Consider the following 21,363-nt stretch of genomic DNA (forward strand, 5'->3'; position numbering starts at 1 on the left):
AGAGGGCTAATTTGATTGGAATCTAGTTCAGTTTTGAGAGGCAAAAGAGATTGGAGGGCAACTAGCTCCCCCACGCCCTTTTTTCCCGAATGCATCCGATAAAATTTTGAGATAGAGATTACATTAAAAATTGTTCAAAAGTCAAATAACAAAAACTCAGGCGTCAACACAGCCCCCCAGGGCCCGGGGGCAGGCGTTTTAAGTTATACCCCTGGGCATATATGGTTCTAATGAAAGGGATACTCGTATAAACTTCAGAGAGGGCTCATTTGATTGGAAATTGAAATTTCGAGTTTACTTTTTAATAATCAAAAGCGATCCGAGGGCAACTAGCCCCCCCCCCCACATGCCTTCTTTTTCCAAACCCATCTGATGGAAATTTTAAGATTGACATTTTGTTAAAAAAAATAGTTCAAAGGTCAGATAAGAAAACTCCGGTGTCAATACACCCCCCCCCCCAGGGCCCGGAAAAAGGCGTTCTAAGTTCTGCCCTAAGGCCATGTATAGTTCTTATGAAAGGGATGCTCGTTTAAACTTCATAGAGGGCAGACTTGATTGAAAATTGAAAGTTCTAGTTCACTTTTTAAGAGTCAAGAGAGTTAAGGGCAACTAGCCTCCCCCACGCCCTTTTTCCCCAAACCCATCCGCTACAAATTTTGAGACAGCCAGTTTTTTATAAATTGTCCAAAAATTATATAAAAAAAACTTCAGTGTCAACACAACCCCCCAGAGCCCGGGGGTAGGCGTTGTAAGTGTTGTCCTTTGGGCGTGTATGGTTCTTATGAAAGGGATGCTCGTATTAACTTCGGAGAGGGCTCATTTGATTTGAAATTGAAAGTTCTAGTACAATTTTCAAGAGTCCAAAGATATCCAACGGCACCTAGCCCCCCACTCCGCACACCCTTTTTCCCCAAGCCTATCCAATAAAAATTTTAAAATAGCCATTTCATTAGAAATAATTCAAAGGTCAGATACGAAAAAGTCCTTTGTCAACGCAACCCCCAGGGCCCGGAAACAGGCGTTGTAAGTAATGCTCTGATGGCTTATATCGTTTTTATAGAGAGGATGCTCGTATAAACTTCGGAGAGGGTTCATTTGATTGGAAATTGAAATTTCTTGTCCACTTTTTAAGAGTCAAAAGAGACCACCCCCCCCCCCTCCACGCCCTAAATGCATCAGATAAAAATTTTGAGACAGACATTCTGTTAAAAATAGCTTAAAGTTCAAATAACAAAACTCCGGTGTCAACACAGCCCCCCAGGGCCCGAGGGTAGGCATTGTAAGTTATGCCCTGGGGGTATATATGGTTGTTATGGAAGGGATAGGTTCGTATAAACTTCATAGAGGGCTCATTTGATTGGAAATTGAAAGTTGTAATTCACATTTTAAGAGTAGGGGATCGTCGTATAAACTTCAAAGGGGGCAATTTTTTTCACTTTGATATTGTTACTTTGATACCAGTTCTGATACTTTGATGAACATTTCATTTTTTCTTAAAGTTTGATTTTGAAAAAAGGAATTTTTAAACTTTTTGCAATAAAAGGGGGCTCATTTCAAAGGGGGCAAACTTTTTTCACTTTGATATTGTTACTTTGATACCAGTTTTGATACTTTGATGAACATGTGACTTTTTTTTAAGTTTGATTTTGAAATAAGGAATTTTTAAAAACTTTAAACTTTTTGTGATCAAAATTTACCAAAAACTCATTAAAAAAAAACTTCCAAAAATAAGTTTTTCAAATAAAAGTAAACTTCATTTTAAACTTAAGCTCAGTAGATACAAATACCTGTTAAAATTTAAACTCAAAACGACCAGAAATTACTATTAAAGAATAAATGAAACCCAAAACGAGCAGAAACTAAATAAACAATCATTGGAAAAAAAACACAACAAGTAATAATATAAATGAATAAATAGATCTTAAAGTGAGTAATGCTTAGATTGAATATGAAAATCAAACTTCAAACGAAAAACAAATATTTTTCTATTGAAGTATAAATAAAACTTAAAACCAACAGAAATCAAATAAACAATCAATGCAAACAAACATACAATAGATATTAATGTTAATGAATAAATAAATCTTAAAATGAGTGAAACTTAAATTGAATATGCAAATCAAGCTCGAAACGAACGAAAATCACTCCAAACAAGAGTTTGGGTTTCGCCTCTTTCTCCCACTGTAAAAGTCTAGAACCTACTGCGTCATTGGCGCTTTACTGAAAACTATATGCGTCTTGAACAGTCATGCAAAGTATGAAGAGCATCAAATTGAATATTTGATATATAATGATATTAGTTGTTGAAAGATCCATCAGTTCAATAATTTATTTCACTTTAATTTTATTTATATTTTCAATGCTGTAAGAAATGGAAAAGAACATATTTGTAATATAATTCGTTTTCAGTGAAGCGCCAATGACGCAGTAGGCTTTTGGTTTTTATTTATTGTTAAGGAAGGGGGCAGTATCCGAACTCTTGTTTGTAGTGAAACTATATTCATCTTGAACAACTTTATAAAGAACTAATAGATTAAACTGCATATTTGATTTATTATGATATTAATTGCTGAAAACTCATCAGTTCAAAGTTTTACTATAATTGTAATGTTTATTCTCAATATTAAGTACAAAGGGAAATATTTGTAATATAATTGGTTTTCAGTAAAGCGGCAATGACGCAGTATGTTTTAGATTTTTACAGTGAGAGAAGGAGGCGATAACCAAACTCTTGTTTGTAGTGATTTTTGTTCGTTTCAGGCTTGAATTGCATATTCAATTTAAGTTTCACTCGTTTTAAGATTGATTTATTCATTTACAATAATATCTATTGTATGTTTGTTTTTATTTATTGTTTATTTAATTTCTGTTCGTTTTAAGTTTCATTTATACTTCAATAGTAAAATATTTTTTTTTTCGTTTTAAGCTTGATTTTCATATTCTATCTATTTATTCATTTATATCATTACTTGTTGTATGTTTTTACCTATGATTGTTTATTTAATTTCTGTTAGTTTTGGGTTTCATTTATTATTTAATAGTAATTTCTGTTTGTTTTAAGTTTGAATTTTAACAGGTATTTGTATCTGCTGAGCTTAAGTTTCAAATGGCCTATACTTTTCTTTAAAAAACTTATTTTTCGGAAGGTTTTTTCTTATTAATACAAAATAAACGGTTAAGACAGACACTTATTTTAAAAGTGCATACAAGCCACATCGTTCTCTACTAATTTTGCCTTGCAGGGGGTATTGATGTAAGCACCCCCGTGTTCAACGTTGGTCAATTGTAAATTAGTTGTAATAAATGAAAAAAAACATTATACTTAATTTGAATTACTTATTGAATAAGCCCTATTATTCTGCTATAGTCAATACAGTCTCAATAACAAAGTTAATTTTAGGCAAGTAATTTGAAGATCGAAAGAAATTTCTAGAAGCCCTAAAATTTCTAGAAATTTCTAGAAACTATAAATAGTTTAGTAGTTCAAATTCCCTTGTCTATACACCTATATTGCTCAGCCTCATAGCAGCTTCTTCTAACAGGAAATATTTTTGGCTTATCCAAATAGATAAATACACCAAGAATTTTCTATCTACAAATATGAAAACTATTACTTACCTAGTTTGTGACTGTTTAATAATTACTGTTAAAATTTCAGAACATTAAAAAGAACATTAAAAAGAACATTAAAAAGAATTTCAGAACATCTTGTTACTGTTTATTGGTGTAATTAAAATAACTTCAAATGCTCACTGTATTTAATTCTTAGATCATACTCTCTTTGAGGGGCTTTTTTGACGGGGGGGGGGGGGGTAAGGGGGTAGTTTATTCCCCCAATAATGCGGGAAAAAAAGAAATCATATAGCCCATGCCCCTTCACTATCAAGATATGGACCTCTCTTGCCCGCCCCCCCCCCAATAAAAATGCTGGAGATTCGTCCTTGCTCAATTTCATTTTTTGAATTTAAACAAATTAAAATATAGAAAAACGTGTATAATATTTCAAACAAAGCAGTAGACAAAAACACAACTTTTATAATAGCAGAGATTCTGGTATTGTGCTTTGTGTCGTGTTTTTTTATTTTTATTTAAATTTGAGTTTTCTTTTCATCGTTTTCTTCTAGCGTTGTTATTATTGTTTTTTTAATGTTTTGTTTAGGCTAATTTCTTTTATTTTAATTTTGTTTTTACTGTTGATAAGGCTTCCAGATGTAAAGCCAAATATTCGGATTTTATTATTTAAAATCAGCTTTTTTTGTCCTCTGTCTTGTTTAAAATATTATGCCTCAGTTTATAATGTCTTCACCCAACAAACACAGGTTTGATCGTTGTTTAGGGAATGCATTCTGAACATTCCTAAGGATTCGAAAATCTTTTGGGGATTCATTGTCCCTCCATACCATCCACTGCACAATTAACCAGGCCTGAACCTAATCTTGTCTTTTCAGGCTCCAATCTTACCTTTGGTCCTCCCTCTACTCCGTTGTATTTCCTGTGTACACTAAATGACCAAGGCAGAAACCCATTCATCAATAGATTTTGTTTCAATTAAAATACCCAAAAAACGCTTTTTCAAGACTCGGGAGACAGGGCAACAGGATCGGGGGGTGGGGGGGCCAACCCTTTTTGATTAATGAAAGGTGACAACACTTTCAGAAATCGATTGTTCATTAAAGTTAATAGCTCTTCCACTTTCTCTTAAAGATTCACTTTTTTTTCATAAGAATATTGCTGTATTTTATTGTCAGATTTTATTGCATAAACTAGACTGTTGCTAAAAAGAAATTTTCGTTGTTTATTTGGTTGATTTACTTCTTGTAAAACGCGAAATGAAAATATGGGTTATGTAAAAAAAAAAATAGTTTTTGGCTATATTATCTTCATTCTGTCCCTTTTATAAGAGTTATTATTAGGCGTTTGAAACAAATACGTACATAGGAAAAGAAAAAACTTCAGGGTTCGTTCAGACGCGAAACTACCATAGATTCCTACTCTATATATCATGCTGCTAAATTAAGTTGTTCTTTGCTGAAGTAAACAGCTAAACATTGTAAACATTTTTTTTTAACTTGAGTTTAATGTGACTAGAATAATAGTATAAGAAACAGGATTGAAACAAAAACACACTCAGAAAATCACAAAAAACACAAAAATTGATAAGAAACACAAAAACAACACAAGAATATCAGACAACTCTTATTATAATCAGAGAGAGGTTCAAATGAAGGTGATTGCTACCCATCTCCCTATACACAGAGTTTCTTACACTTAATTTTGATTCATATAAGATTTAGACAAATTATAATTTTGAAAATAGTGGATGGGTGGCAGCTGAAAAAATGAAGGAGGGAAACCACACCCTCACCTCTATGAAAGGGGAAAAACTGTGTAATACATTTTAGGACACATTTGTAACACTTTTTAGGCAAAAAAACCACTTTAATGAGGTTTTGAAGGATTTGTTCATTTTTTAGTAATAATTTAAATATTTGGTAATGAAATTTGACCCTTGATAATCAATTACATTTTTGAAAGTTTTAATAGGTTGAGATTTATATTGGACGTTGGGAAGAAAGTAACTTTATCCCTTTCCCCCCAGAAAGCAAAATAATTACAAAAAAAAGAAAAATTGTTGAGTGTTTTGGAAAATATAATGTTCTTCTAGCAAAATTGTTGCTTTTAAACTTTAGTCCCACGAAACATTTTGTATAAGCTCCCCCTCTTGTGTCCACCTTACCCGTCCTATAAGAAAAACTTATAAGGAAGCCTTGAAACCAACCCATTCAAAAGACAAACGAAAACTATGAGAGCACAGCAATTGTAACACAAACAGAGAATAGAAAATAATTAAAACAAATATATTAAAATCAGAAAAAAGATCAATAAATTAAGTTCGATTTGATGATTACATTGTCAAGATTTACTGATTCCGAAATGAACAACTTTAAATAAATTCTAAAAACTACAATACTTTAATTTATCTTTTCCAGTCCTTGGCCATAATCTTTGTAAAAAGTTATTTAAGGAAAAAGGGTATGGTAACGGCATAAATAATAGAGTATTTGAAAACACAGAATAAATTTTAAAATCAATAGTAAATATCAAATAAAATAGGATATTAAAATCAAAAAATTTCTTATTTCATAAGTTTACCCAGCATATCCATATAATTCAAAAATGAAGATAAAAATCATTGATGCTACAAAAGAAGAAAAAAATTTACAAAAGCGCAAGTTACAATAAAAGGCTTTCATTTTTTTTAGAATACTTTCTAATTTGACCCTACAAACTGGCCGATCAACAATAACATTTTCAAAATACTTAAAGTTATTTATGTTAATACTACAAAATGATGACTTAAGGGCTCAGAATTTGATTTTCTATTTAACTGTGTAGCCCTTTGCAATATCCCAAACCCCAATTGCCCTTTCTGGTTGAAGGGTCATGAAACGGAAATTAGCACCGCTGGTAGGAACTGTAAAGTCTAATGCTGTATTCTTTACTTCTTTACCTTTGCAATATCAGAGAGACATTTTGATAGGAAAAAAACATAGATAAATTATAGCTGCAAAAAATTATTAGATTAAGTTATTAGAAGAAAATTCAGGAACTCATGTAAATTTGAGTAAAAAACATAATAAGGAAAACTACGGAAAATCTTGAAACTTTGAAGTAAAGGGCATGGGCTAAAATCTTCACCCGGATTTGTGCTTTATTTAAAGTCTCGCCCTGAAGTTCCCCAAAATTGTGTATTCGAAAAATAGCAAATATAATCTACTTGTTCAATTATATAAATTTTACAATCGAAAGGCAAAAAAAAAAATGAATTTAAGATTTGTTTTAACGTTAAATAGGTCTCTTTTACATGTTATGGATATGCTGAGTAGAATTTGGGTTGATGATATGTAAAGTTTGTAGCAAAAATAGGGTGTACAAAAATTATCTCCTATATAAAAAGTAAAAGAGGTACATGGTGATAATAAAATAAAAAATATGCATAATATGTATGGATAATATGGCTACGAAGGACGTTGGAACTCTTCAGGAACATTTGTCACATTTCAATTTCATTTATTTCATTTTGTCTTCTTCTTTTTAGCCATATTTCGTAGTATCTGGACAGTAGTTCGTTCAACGGATCTAAAATGGAGAAAAGACTTTTATTATAAAATACTCTATACTCAGTTCATTACTATATTAAATAACGAAACAATTTTTTTTTAACTGAGAGTAAGGAGCAACATTAAAACTTAAAATGAACAGAAATTATTACATATATGAAAAGGGCTGTCCCATCCTCAACGCCTCGCTCTTTACACTAAACTTTGACTCTTTCTCACAACTCTGCTTTATAAAACAATAAAAAAAACTTTAGCGTAAAGAGCAGGCCGTTGAGGAGGGGATAGCCCCTTTCATGAAGGTTTTGAATTTGACTCACCGTATATGAATAATTAAAACGAAATTTACATATTAATTATAAGTTTTTTTTAACTAATAATAACCTTATGATAACCTAAGTTTGATTTTTGTTCTAGTTATTTAAGAATGACTTCTGAATCCCAAAGGTTGTTTAATTAGAATAATAATCTCTTTTAAAAGCTAAAAAAAAAAAAAAAAACTTGAGCTTAAGAGCGAGCTATTGAGGAGAGGCAACCCATCTCATGTATGGAATATTTTCTGGTCGTTTTAAATTTTAATGTTGCTTCTTACTTTCAGTTGAAACAGCTTGTTTTTTTATTTAATTGCTGATCGTTTTTTTTAAAATTCCGGAAAATCCAGCTCCCTCTCCATGGAAAATTCCCTTCCCCCACGAGAAATTTCTCCATGGAAAGATTCTCCCAAGTAACAAATTAGCGATACTTATAGAACTAATTTTGTAAGGTATAGTACCAAAACGGCCAAAGTGGTCGAAACTATTCTTATGAAAATGAAATTTAAAAGTTGAGGAATTCTCAAATGACTGATATCAATGAAAGAAAAGATCTTTAAAAAATATACGTAATAATTTATGTTCTGTTTAAGTTTTAATGTTATTCCTTACTTTCAGTTGGAAAAATCTTGTTTTTTTTTCTTTAATTTTAACCACAAGCCGAAGACATACACTATCTTTGGTTTATTATCACATAAAAATGATACTTATGGAGCTGCTTAAGATAAAATTAAATGCTAAGATCGGCTGGAAAATAGCACAAACAAATTATTGCTTATATTGGCCATTATTTAACAAAATTTGAACTTTAACATATAGAACGAGATATTGAAGAAGGAGGTAAACTTCCTCATATATGCCCCCTCATCAATACCTCGCTCTTTACACTAAAATTTGAATTTTGTTCCAATTCTTTAAGAATGACTCCTGAATCACAAAGGCCGTTTAATTAGAAGAAATAGCTCTTTTGATATTACTAAGAATACTTTAGCGTAAAGAGTGAGGTATTGACGAGGGGATGAATTTTCTCATATATGTAATAATTTCTGCTCGTTTTAAGTTTTAATGTTACTCCTTACTTTCAGTTGAAATAACTTGTATTTTTTTAAATTTGATTTCTTATTATTATTTAAATAATGCTAGAAAATCCAGCACCCCTTTCATGAAAATTCTCTTCCCCCATGAAAAATCCCTGCATGGAAAGATCCTCCCAAGCAACCCAATCTCCCTGACCCCTCTCCCACCAGAAATAATCAGCCAGAGATTTGATAACAAAGACAAACATCCGGCTGAGTTTTATAACACAGAACTCATCAAGGAGACCCAGAGGTAGCAAAGTGGATTGATGATCTGCCTAGAAATACAGGGCCCGGGGATCGATTCCTGCTACTGCTAGGCTGGGTAGCAGGCTTGCCACTCGTTTCTGTAGAACACCCATCAAGTGAAACTTCCTTTCGACGTACCATCAGTGGCTCTGGAGGATATTTATCCCATCCCTTTAATGGAGGATTCACATATAAATGAGGGCTCAGTTAAAAATACTTGTCTCTTTTTCAAATAACCAAATGATAACACCATATTCAATCTACTTCAGAGGAACTATGCCAGTATGGTGCAATGAGGAAATTATGCTGATGCATCTAGTGGACCTTAATTTTTACTATAGTTAGCTATAGGTAACTGATTATCTGGTTACCTTTCGATAGTTACATTTAAGTGCATAAAGCACCGATGAGCAAGGAACCATCGGGCCAAAACCTATCCTTGACTGCTTTACCAGTTACTCTTATTTCTAAGCCTTAACTTTTTTTATTTGGTGTTTAGTAGATGCCATAAAAGGACGTGGATAGATAATGCTGGGTAGATTATGTTTTTTTGTTGAGACAGGGCCGAACAGTTACTCTTAGGATTAGGTGTAGCATTGATTTCAAAGACAAAAAACTGTTTTTGGAATATTACATACAATACAACGTAGTAAAAAAAACATGCACACAGGAAGTATTGGGAGCAGGGGGTTAGAACCAGAAACAAACAGGAAAAGGGTAAAATATATGAAGATTCATGATCGAGCCAGACCATAGTCACTTATGTCGATGAAAAAGTGTCATGAATGATATGGATTTTTTTTTATTTTAACGTTAACAAAAACTTAAATCAGCTTAAATTGGAAGAAACCGGTTTTGAAAGGCTAGTACCAACACTAATCTGTACCCAACTATTTTTTACTAACGCAATATCTTCTTATCTTTATCAGATTCGTATTAAAGGTAGATAAACTATTGTTTTAAGCTTTCATCTTTTCTAGTTTCAAAATATTATCCGTTAACTCTTGACTCTCAAGGGCTGGGCACACGTAGCTGATTTCGGGAACTGATTTCAGCATCAGTTGACAAACGTTAGCGGTAAGAAAAATTTGTTGAAAGAAAAATTTATTGCGCAAAATTTTCAAAACAAAAAATCATGGACATAAATAGTCAACTGGAGTTTATTAAAGGTTGTATGATCGATCTCAGCTTAATTTTTAGTTTATTTTTTATCTTAATAGCGGGGGGTCTTTCATCACATACATCTAAGGCTGACTATTTATTTGTATCCCTATATTTTTTTGTGATTATCATGATAAAAATCGGCGCCGAAAACGAGAAAATTTTTCAAGCTTAAATCGACGCCGATTTCTTTTAAAATCGGCGTTGATTTGGAAATCAGTTTCCGAAATCAGCTACATGTGCCAAGCCCTTTAGCAGCCAATCAAGAATTATATGGATTAAGAATTGAATAATGTTCAACTCGAGAAATTATGGATGGTGTGCACAACGCTATAGTCGTGCATAATTTTGGTTTAATGATAATTGTGACTAATGAAAAGGGGTCTGGGCATTAGGCACGTAAAGCTGTCATGATCTTTAAGAAAAAGTTAGTGGTGTCAATTCATTAATGTGCGAGGAGAGGGGATTAAATGTATTTTCAAAATCTAGGGTGGGGGCGATTTGGTAGCTCTTTCATATTCTTAATGAAAATTCAGAAAAGTAATTTTCTAATCCAGTGGAGGGAGACAAAAATAACTTGGGAAGAGTGGTAAAAAATGCTCCTCGTCAATCTATTTCACGCCACCGGGAGATGTTTGCACTAAAAGACTCGACAAACACACCCACCTGACTCCCTTTAAACGCTGATTTTGATTAGCAAAAAATTCATAATAATAGCAGTAGTAGTAGTAATAATAATTTATTATCAAAACACCACAGACGAAATCAATCGGTAGCACACCAAAAGCGCTGCTTGAGAGGGTGTGCTACTAACAAGAAGAAAGTAAAAAAACATAAAAGGAAAAAAACATAAAAAACAAAACAACAGGTATATTTTATAATTAATAAAAATGTCGAACCGTGTACCCCCCCCCCAAAAAAAAAAAATTTTTTTTTTAATATTTCTATCACAATGAAACTCCACAGTACAATGATCCCGAAGCAAAACAAAAATTCATAAAATTATTATGGTTTTTAAATCCGTCAAGCTCAATCTGTTTCGAAAGTATACTTACCAAGCAACCCAACACATAACGTATTAGTTTCTAATAAAGAATACAATAAAATAATAGAGAATAACCCTTTTTAAACTAGGTTTAACTTCCCATGGTTAGGGAGCTCCTTATCCCCAACCCCCCATTATTTATCAACACCCGCAATTTTATAAATTTCTTCGACCTTACCTTCTAGAACAGTACTGTCCTCAAATGCTTTTAGGTCTTCAGAGGAATCCTCGTTTGCAATTTCCGATAGTTCACGAATCAACTAGAGGATAAACACCTTTACTATTAAAGTAGATGTAAAAAAGTAAATAAAGTTAATATTAAAATAAATACAAAAAAGTAAATAAAGTAAATATAAATAGTAAAATGTTTACTATTAAATTTGAAGCATTTCAAACAGTTCGTGGTAACGAACTGTAAGTAAGGAGCGACCCGGCTCAATGGTAACTGAAACTCTAGAAAACGGGTTTTTGATACCAATAGATATATCAAAAGAATTAGATTTCAATGCTAATTTCAGATATATAACTTTAATCAAGTTTAATTCTACCCATCAAAAGTTACGCGCCTGAGAAAATTTGCCTGATTTTAAAAAAAAGGGGGAAACACCCACTAAAAGTTATAGAACCTTAAGGAAAATCACACCATCAGATTTAGCATACCAGAGAACACTACTGTAGAGGTTTCAAGCTCCTATATGCAAAAATATGGAATTTGTATTTTTAGCCAAAACAAAGATCACGGATGCGTGTTTATTTGTTTTTTTTTCCCCAGGGGTGATCGTCTCGACCCAGTGGTCCTAGAATATCGTAGGAGGACTCATTGGATCAGAAATTAAAAGTTCTAGTTCCCTTTTTAAGTGACCAAAAAAAAATGGAGGGCAACTAGGCCCCCTCCCATGCTCATTTTTTCCCAAAGTCACCCAATCAAAACTTTGAGATAGCCATTTTGTTCAGCAGGGTCGAAAATATGATAAATATGTCTATTAGGATTACTTAATCCCCCGAAGTCCCCAGGGGAGGGCTAAAAGTTATGAACTTTACCCAATGTTAACATATAGTATTGGTTACTGGGAAGTATACAGAAGTTTTCAGGAGGTTTTTTTCTGGTAGTGGGAGGGAAGGGTGGGTCGGGGGTTATATTGGAGGATCTATCCATGAAGGAAGTTTTCATGGGGGAAGGGAAATTGCCATGAAGGGGGCGCCGGACTTGCCAGCATTATTTATTGGTTATTGGGAAGTATACAGACATTTTCAGGAAGGATTTTTTCTGGAGGGGGGGGGGATCGAGGCGGGGGTTACTCTGGAGAATCTTTCCGTGGAGGATGTTTCTTTGGGGTAAGGGACATTTCTATGAAGGGGGCGCCGGATTTCCAAGCATTATTTAAAAAACGATCAGAAATTAAATAAAAAAAAACAAGTTTTTTCAACTGAAAGTAAGAAGGAACACTAGAACTTAAAACGAACAGAAATTATAACGTATGTGAGGGGGTTCTCCCCCAAGTCAATACCTCGCTCTTTACGCTACAGTTGTTTTTAGTGCTTTCAAAGAGCTATCTATTCTAATTAAACGGCCTTTGTGATTCAGGGGTTTGTGAATTAAAATTTATTTAACTTTTAACGTAAAGAGCGTGGTATTGACTAGGGGGAGAACCCCCTTATATACGTAATAACTTACACGTATTAAAAAAAAACAATAAAAAAATATGTGATACGGCTCAATAGTAATTGAAACTTTAAAAAACGGAATTTTGATGTCAATAAATGTATCAAAAGAATGTGTTTATGATGCTGATTCTAAATATATAAATTTTATTAAGTTTAGTATTACTCATCAAAGGCTACGAGCCTGAGAAAATTTACTTTATTTTTTACAAAGGGGGGAAACATCCCCTACAAGTAAAATAATTTTATTGAAAATCACACCGTTAGATTCAGCGTATCAGAAAAACCTATTACAAAGGTTTCAAGCTCATATCTACAAAAATCTGCAACTTTGTATTTTTTGCCAGAAGAAAAATAGACGAATATAGCAGTTAGTTACGAAGGTTAATTTGTAAAGACATCCATTTAGCAAAAGAAAAGTAAATTTTTATGCAAATAAAAGCTGTATTAACTAAAAAACGATCATAAATTAAAAAAAAAAAAACAAGTTTTTTAAACTGAAAGTATGGAGTGACAATAAAACTTAAAACGACCAGAAATTATTTCGTATACGAAAGGGACTGTCCCCTCCTCAACGCCTAGCTCTTTACGCTAAGGTTTGACTCTTTTTCACCACTCTAATTTTTAAAACAATGAAAAAACTTTAGTGTAAATAGCGAGGCGCTGAGGAGGGGTCATCCCCTTTCATATACGGAATCATTTCTGTTCGTTTTAAGTTTTAACGTCGCTCCTTACTTTCAGTTTAAAAAACTTGTTTTTTTTTTATTTTATACTATTAAGAACAAGAAGCAGCTCATGTGAAGAATTTACTGTTAAAATTTCACAATTCCGGTGTCCATACTCCAAAAACAAACGAGACTCAGAAAGCAATAATTTTTATATTAAAAAATGAAATTAATTCGTAGGTATATATATATATATATATATATATATATATATATATATATATATATATATATATATATATATATATATATATATATATATATATATATATATATATATATATATATATATATATATATATATATATATATATATATATATATATATATATATATATATATATATATATATATAAATATATATAAATATAAATATATATATATATATATATATATATATATATATATATATATATATATATATATATATATATATATATATATATATATATATATATATATATATATATATATATATATATACACTTCATATAAACTATTAAAAAAACTATTTTAAACTTCATATAAACTGAAAACTTCAAAACTAAACTACTTATAAAAACTTCATATAAACTATCATATAAACTATTTGAAGTATACTTCAAATATTTTATGGTGCTTTCGATATAATTTGTGTTAATGAGCATATGCTTAATGAAGATAATAGCGCAAGACTTATAGTCAGTTTTGTGTGCGCCCAGCTAAAAGTACTGGGGGTTGATCCTCGGGGGGCTTAATGATAGCTGTTAGAAATAATTATAAATGTAATCTGTTTGAGTCTAATGATGTCTTGCGGTAGTATTTAGTGGTTTTATTGCTTTTTGTGTTTATACACCTACAAATTATAGAAATGATCGATCGAGTCCGAAGTTTGCGTCTGCTTGCTCGTCATTGTCCAAACTACTTGAAAGAATAGATCGAACCCGTAAAGCTTGAGTTATTACAGACATTGATTGGTGATATTGTTGACATTGGTGATTTTAATACAGGCATTAATGATAATACCATTGGTCACTCACAAATGTTAAATGCTACATTGCCGCAAAGTTTCTTTTGTCTACAGAAAAATAGATCGTTTACCTATGTACATAATAGTGGTAGCACTTCTGATCTAGATTTAGTGTTTACTGATATGGGGGATCTCCAGCCGCAGATAGTTGAAGTTTCTGACGACTTTCTTTTAAGTGACTATTCGTATCTTGAGTTTCATCTACCACTCAGTTCTATTGAGACATATGCTCCTTCTAGACCCAAGTGGTTCACTGAACAGAAAGATGCAACTTGATTCGTACTTAGATGAGATAAGGGCTGCGTTTCATTTGCTTTCGACGGTAAAGTCTGACCGGCTTCTGCATTTGAATTGTTATTTACTAGAATTGGTGCATAGTATGAAAACGGCTGCATCCGTTGCAGTTCCGTCGAAAAAAAAATAAAGCTAAATACCCGTAAGAGAGGCTGGTTGAATTTTTCTGTTTTGAAGGTTGAAAAGTCTTGCCAAGTGTTTTGGAGACAAATCTGGGTTGACTGTGAAAGACCCCGATCAGGATGGGTTTTCAAAATTATGAAGTCGAGTAAACACCAATATCAAAAGAAGGTGAAATCTTGGAACAGAAGTCGGGTTAAGGAGCTATCGCGGGAAATAAAAAATAATCCTCATCAACTATGGCGAGAAGTGTCTCAACTTATCCGTTGTTTTTCGTCACCGCCCGATAGCATTGGAATAACTAGATGGTTTGAACAATTTTCTTCATTTGCGGCTGATCCTTCATCATTAGAAAATAATTTCCGGGACATTCTATTGCAGCATTTTGATCGACTAAACTAATGCAGTAACTGGCTTACTATTACCCCGTCGTTGTTGTATCTTTTGCTCGTCGTCTTCCTCTAGGAAAATCACCTGGGGCAGAGGGTATTCAGCCGGAACATCAGAGATATGGTACCCCTAAACTGTAGCTTTATTGTTCCAAGCGATAGTACCACAACAGTCTGTCCCACAAGGTTTGTGTCAGGGGGTTGTTATTTGTATGCATAAGAAGGGGAAAGGCCCTAAAGATCGTACAGGCCCATCACTATTTTTTCAGTTCAAGCAAAGTTACTGGAGAAGATACTGTGCCATACTGTGCGATAGAAGATACTGTGCCATAGAAGATACTGTGCGCGAGCGGATGTGGGTGACAATCAGTTCGGTTTCCGGTCCAGTTTTGGTGTTCAGAATGCACATGCGATTTCTATTTCAATTGTTGAAAAGTTTAAGAAACGAAAAACTCTGTTATTAGTCTGCGCAATAGACATATCTAAGGCGTTTGGTTTTGTCCTACATTCACAAGTAGTCCAATCACTACTAAGGGCAGGAGTTTATCTCTTTGTCTGTAAACGTCTGTGGCAATGGTATCCAAAATCTCAAGTAAGAATTCGGTCTGCAGGACAGCTTTTTGGACCTATAGAGATACGTAGATGTGTTAAATAAGGCTCAGTAATCAATTCTGTGATATTTAACAATGCAGCACGTTCTACGACAAAATCGATAGAAGAGTTTTTGATAGAAGATGGAATTGAGGCTAGTCATCAATTTTGCGCACATGATCTACATTTGATAAGTGATAATCTAGAATCTCTACCGAAAGCTATTAATGCCATGTCGTCTGCACTTGGTTAGCAGCTAATGATTTCTCTGGTGTCCGGCCGATCACAGTTACGTCAGTTTTTAGCAGAATATACGAGCTCTGTTGCCACATGGCTGAAAAAATATCTTTTGAAAGTAACTGATCGAAAGCAATTTGGTAACATCCCTAAGTGTTCGACACTTCATTACCTCGTTAATTTAATTGATTTTGTTTTAAAACACCGGGATGAACCTGGAAAATGGATAAATTTAATTGCAATTGGTTTCAGAAAAGCATTTGACCTTGTTGATAACAAATTCCTTTTAGAGAAAATGGCGAACTAAAAATATACCCAGCTTTATTATTAAAACCATCAAGAGCTTCTTAATAAATAGAGAACAAACTGTAAAGTATAAAGACCAATTTTCCACTTCTTTGACAGTTTTTTGTGGAATTCCACAAGGAACTGTGATCGGGCCGCTGGGCTTCCTCCTCATGATAAATGAAATTGCTGCTGAGCTGGAGGACAGATGGAAATACGTTGACGACTTGTCCTTAACGGAAGTCGTATCTGAGGATTCGAAAAGCAATGGATCTGGTTTCATCAACCAAGTTACCTCAGAAGCGGCTGAACTAAACATGGTCGTGAATAAAGACAAATGCTCGGTCACGACATTTTCTTTTCTTCGGAATACTCAACCTTCTTTAGAACCTCCTATCGCTTCCGAGCTAATAAGTCATAAAAGAACTTTACTTGGTGTGGTGATCTCTTCTGACCTCTCATCGCGGGAGAATACAAAGACAATTGTAAAAAAAAGCTAACGGCGCACTCCAAATGCTAAAAACACTGAAAAAATTTCGAGTTCCTAAGGACAAGCTGAAACTAATATTTTGCACTTTCATCCGACCCTTAGTTGAATAGGCTTGTCCGGTTTGGCACTTTGCCCTTACCCAGGATTAAACTGATAAAATAGAACGCGTCCAGAAGAGATCACTGCAAATCATTTATGGCGGTTCCCTTCTACCTTACTCCTTTTACCTCAGAGAATTTAAACTGGAATCCCTTTCTTCCCGCCGAGAAAAATTGTGCCAAAGATTTGGCTCCTCCCTCCAATATCCCATCTACCGATCATTCCTTCCCCCACCTTATGTCCCTATAAGATCTCGTCACCCCAGGGAAGTGGCTAAGAAGGTTCCGAAACTGACCCCAGTCTACACTAACACCATGCGCTACAGTAAAAGCTTTGTGTCAAGCTTTGTGAATTATTACAATGATCTCTAGTGCTTTTATTCTTTAGTTTATTTTATCCTGACGAAGTTTTATCAGACAATTTTATTCTCAATCTCAAGTGTTTTTATCCTTTAGTTTATTTATCCTAACGAAGTTTAATCAGACAGCTTTATTTTGCTATTTATGACTAAGAGACATCATATTTGGGCTTTGCCCACGAGATCTATGTCTTGTTTTTGAATTAAATGAATTTGAATTTGAACTTGGAGATATTGAGCTAGCAATAGAGCCGTCTAAGACTGAATTCGTCGTTTTGAACGACGAAACATTGCCAAATCGTGTTGTTGATATTTGCGGAAAGACAGTTGTCCAAAAGAATTAGTTTGAGCATCTCGGACTCCGATATGGGAATTCCATGAAAGCTACTAAAAATCTAGTTATTGCGGCACTTAAAGAAAAACTGCGGAAAACTTACGGTATGCTAGCACGAACTAAGTGCCAATTTGACAAAATTACTTTTGGTCGGCTCTGTAACGCCATGTTCAGGCCACATGTCTTGTTTTAGCCCCTTTATGGAATTGCTTTAGTAAAACCAAACATAAACAATTTCGTTCAAATTTTCCTGGGTAGCCTATTGCAAATATTTGTTGGGAATTCCCGTATGGTTCAGAAACTCTATTGTTTCGCAGAGGTACCATATTTTTGAGATAAGTAAGAAAATGGATGAGTTGTCTACCCGTTTCAAAAGTCGAAACAGAACAGTCCACGACTTTCCATTGGCTAGTCTTGTGCAGTAAAATCGTGATTTTGATTTCGTTTGTTTTTCACTCTTCCATAGTTATCACAGTTTGATTTTGTTTTGTAGTATTTTGTGATTTTTTTTGTTGTGTTTTCTTTCATTTTTATTGCTCCTTCGAGCATTTACACTGTATTTGTATGAAGGGTTGAAATAAAATTGTTATTATTATGTATATATATATATATATGTATATATATATATATATATATATATATATATATATATATATATATATATATATATATATATATATATATATATATATATATATATATATATATATATATATATATATATATATATATATATATATATATATATATATATATATATATATATATATATATATATATATATTTATTTATATATATATACATTGGATATTTGTTTTTTATTTCAAAATTTTCCACCGTTTAGGACACAAACATAAGAACGTAATGTGAAAAAAAAATCCATCTTGATATTTTGCAGTCTTTGATAGGAACTAAAACAATACCAACAACTAAATATATTGATTTAGCTTGAATATGCAACCTTGAAGAATATTAGTTTAAAGGTCACTTATGCTTGTGACTAGACCCCGAAGCCGCGCAGAAAATCAGCGGCGCGCCGCCGAAAAAAAAAAAGACGGCGCGCCGCCGCTGATTCTACCGGCGGCGGCGTCACTATTACGCCGCCGTTTTTTTCTCGTTTTTTCTCTCTTTTTCTTACCGATATCGACCTTCGGGCTTCAACCTTTATCCCGGCTGATCTGTTTCTTAAAGATAAAAACTGTCATCTTGGGCTCGTCATCTGTGATTCCACTTCTACTGATTTTGGCAGTAGAATATTTATTTTTGAACTTTTCTACTTTCAAATATTAAATCTACTTACTCTCTACTTATTTTTGAAGGCATCTACTCAAGGTTGCTACGGAAGTACCAAAGTACTATTTTAATACTATTTTTTTTTATAAAAGATGTACTTTCTGAGAAAACAGTACTTGTTAAATACTTTTCAAAAAGTACTCTTTCCCCGTAAAAAATAAACGATTTCCGGTAATTTCGTTTGATAGACATTCGTACAACAGGATGTAACGCATAACATATTAAGCTAATAATAGCATCTTTATTTCTCTTGTCTTGTGATGCTGAAAACGCTTTTAAATGCTGAAGACATTAATACATTACAGGACAGGTTAGAGACAAACAGGCAGTGCTTCCACTTTGTCGGATTTTTCCGACATTGTCGGATTTTCGGCCCTCTTGTCGGACAAAAAAACATCGTGTCGGACTTCGGAATTTTGTCAGATTTTCAGTAAAAAACGGATATTTTTCAGATTTGTGTATTTTTCTAGACTACTGGAGTCTCCAACTCCAATAAAAAAGGATTTTCAAACTAGTAAAATTAGAAGGCCAATTCTGTTAGGGATTTTCAGAAAGTCATTAGCGTTAGCGGCGAAAGTTTGACAAGGCACAATTTTTGAAAATTTACACATGCTGTGCTTCAATCTGATCTGATATTTCAGTTAATTCCAAGATCTGAGGAAAGTTGAGGTGAGAATTTTTTCCAATGGCAGTATAAGATTAGAAAGTCTATTGCCAACATAGTAGCCTACAGGAGAGCTAGGCCAACATGGTTTAGTGACACCATGTGCTTCACAGGTTCAGAATGTTTTAAAATCTTAAAATAGCCTACTCAAAAGAAGAATGCAAGTTGGGTCTGGGTCTATGTATGTAGATCGGTAAAAGACTGGCAATTTTGGCAATCTTCTTGAAGTCAAGTTTAATTCTAACAGAGAAATTACCCAGAATTTGTCCAGAACTGATCTGCAAAGCACACTTGAACCATCGTAGCAATCCTGAGCAGCACTATGGCCACTCAGGACAGAATAAATGGATTCTGCATCAAGCAGGATAGCCTACATGTACCCTACATGTACCCTGCATGGGCTGCATTTGTCTGGAACTGGGGTATGGAAGGAGAAAAAAAAAAAGAGTTTCTCTGAGCAGTAGGCTATAGCTAACCGGTCAGGAACTCTACTATTTTGCGATCACCACCCAACCTAGGAAACTTCCTCTAATGAGAAAATCTGTCTCTTGTCAGTAATGCCCAAAGTGAAATTATTCCCAAGCACAGCTAACTTCCACTTAGGACAAAAATTGGTAGATCTTCTCCTGAGTTGAAATTAGCTCTCTGAAACTGTATCTCGTTTTGGGCATTCACTAAGTAGTAGCATATCCACTTATCAGGCAGAGTTGACTCTATTGCGCAATAGTCTCAAAAGAGTAGAGTTCCTGACTGACCATAACTAGGATATCCTACATGGAAGGTTTAAAAGGTCAAGATGGTTTCAATTTCCTTTAAAGCTCCTCTCACTATTGTATTGTTGTAATATATCAAAAAGCGTCATAGGCTATTTAATTCATATTCGTTTTTCTTTTCTTTTTTTTAATATTGAGATTAAGAAAGCTACAATTATTCAGTCAAACTGTATTGAAAACAGCAAACCTATCATCTACATGATTAATTCAATATCATCTACACAATTATTCAATGTGCTTCACAGGTTCATCTTTTGCTAATTTCTCTGTTAAAATGAAATTCTGATTTAAGAAGACCAGCTTTCAACAGTGAAGAGACAGTGAATTTCTTTCTTTTTGAAGTTAAGCATACTTTATAGATCCTTTGCTCTAATACAATTATTACGTTTTACTTATCAAGTCTGCTTGCAGGAAGTACCATCATGTCGGACAGCTCGTCATCTTCTGATACTGACATTGAATATCTTAGTGGAGAAGAAAGGCGGAATAGAAAAGGAGAAGAAAAAACCCTTCCCAAGAAAGAAGGCTAAGAAGAAAAAAGCCAAATTCAGACACAGCTGGCTGAACGTCCCTGAATATAAAGGGTGGCTTGCAAAGGACAAGTCTTCTGATGAAAAGGCTTTCTGTTTGCACTGCAGTCAGTCCTTGTGTTGTGGTAAATCCGAACTCCGAAAATATGCAAAGAGTGCAAAGCACAGTGAAAGTGTAAGGAAATTAGAGGCTCCAAGAAAGCTCACTACAAGGATTGATCATGTCCTTACCACAGACAAAAACGAAGAAGAAAGCCTAAAGGCCAAGTTGGCTGCTTTCATTGTCGAAAACAATCTGCCTTTATGATTTGTAGAAACTCTTGTACCTTTTCTGAAAAGTTTGCCACACAAGGCTGTTGTTGAAAAAATTAGGCTGGGCAAGCAAAATGTGACAAATATGATCAGACGGGCATTAGGACCGCACTACAATTAAGTACTGTGTGACCATTTGAGATTGACACCTTTTTCTATCAGTATTGATGAAACAACTGATGTGGCAGTAAAAAAACAACTTGCAATTGCAGTTTTGTTCTGCAATAAGGATTTCGAA

The 21,363-nt window shown here is 33.6% G+C and overlaps 1 protein-coding gene across 1 annotated transcript in view; it reads right to left on the reverse strand.

Moving 5' to 3' along the window:
• Positions 1-5,067: 5,067 nt before the first annotated feature.
• The window catches only part of LOC148941019 (uncharacterized), a 45,559-nt gene continuing 29,263 nt past the window's right edge, over positions 5,068-21,363 (reverse strand). Inside the window, exons 3-4 of the mRNA XM_089104848.1 lie at positions 11,139-11,220; positions 5,068-7,140 (exon numbers count right to left, since the gene is read on the reverse strand). Of these exons, the coding sequence (XP_088960974.1) occupies positions 7,055-7,140; positions 11,139-11,220 (168 nt within the window). The 3' untranslated portion in view covers positions 5,068-7,054. The remainder of the gene's footprint in view (positions 7,141-11,138; positions 11,221-21,363) is intronic.

This window comes from Artemia sp. Qi Xiang Cuo, chromosome 19, assembly GCF_049724085.1.
Source record: "Artemia sp. Qi Xiang Cuo chromosome 19, ASM4972408v1, whole genome shotgun sequence".
Lineage (NCBI taxonomy): Eukaryota > Metazoa > Arthropoda > Branchiopoda > Anostraca > Artemiidae > Artemia > Artemia sp. Qi Xiang Cuo.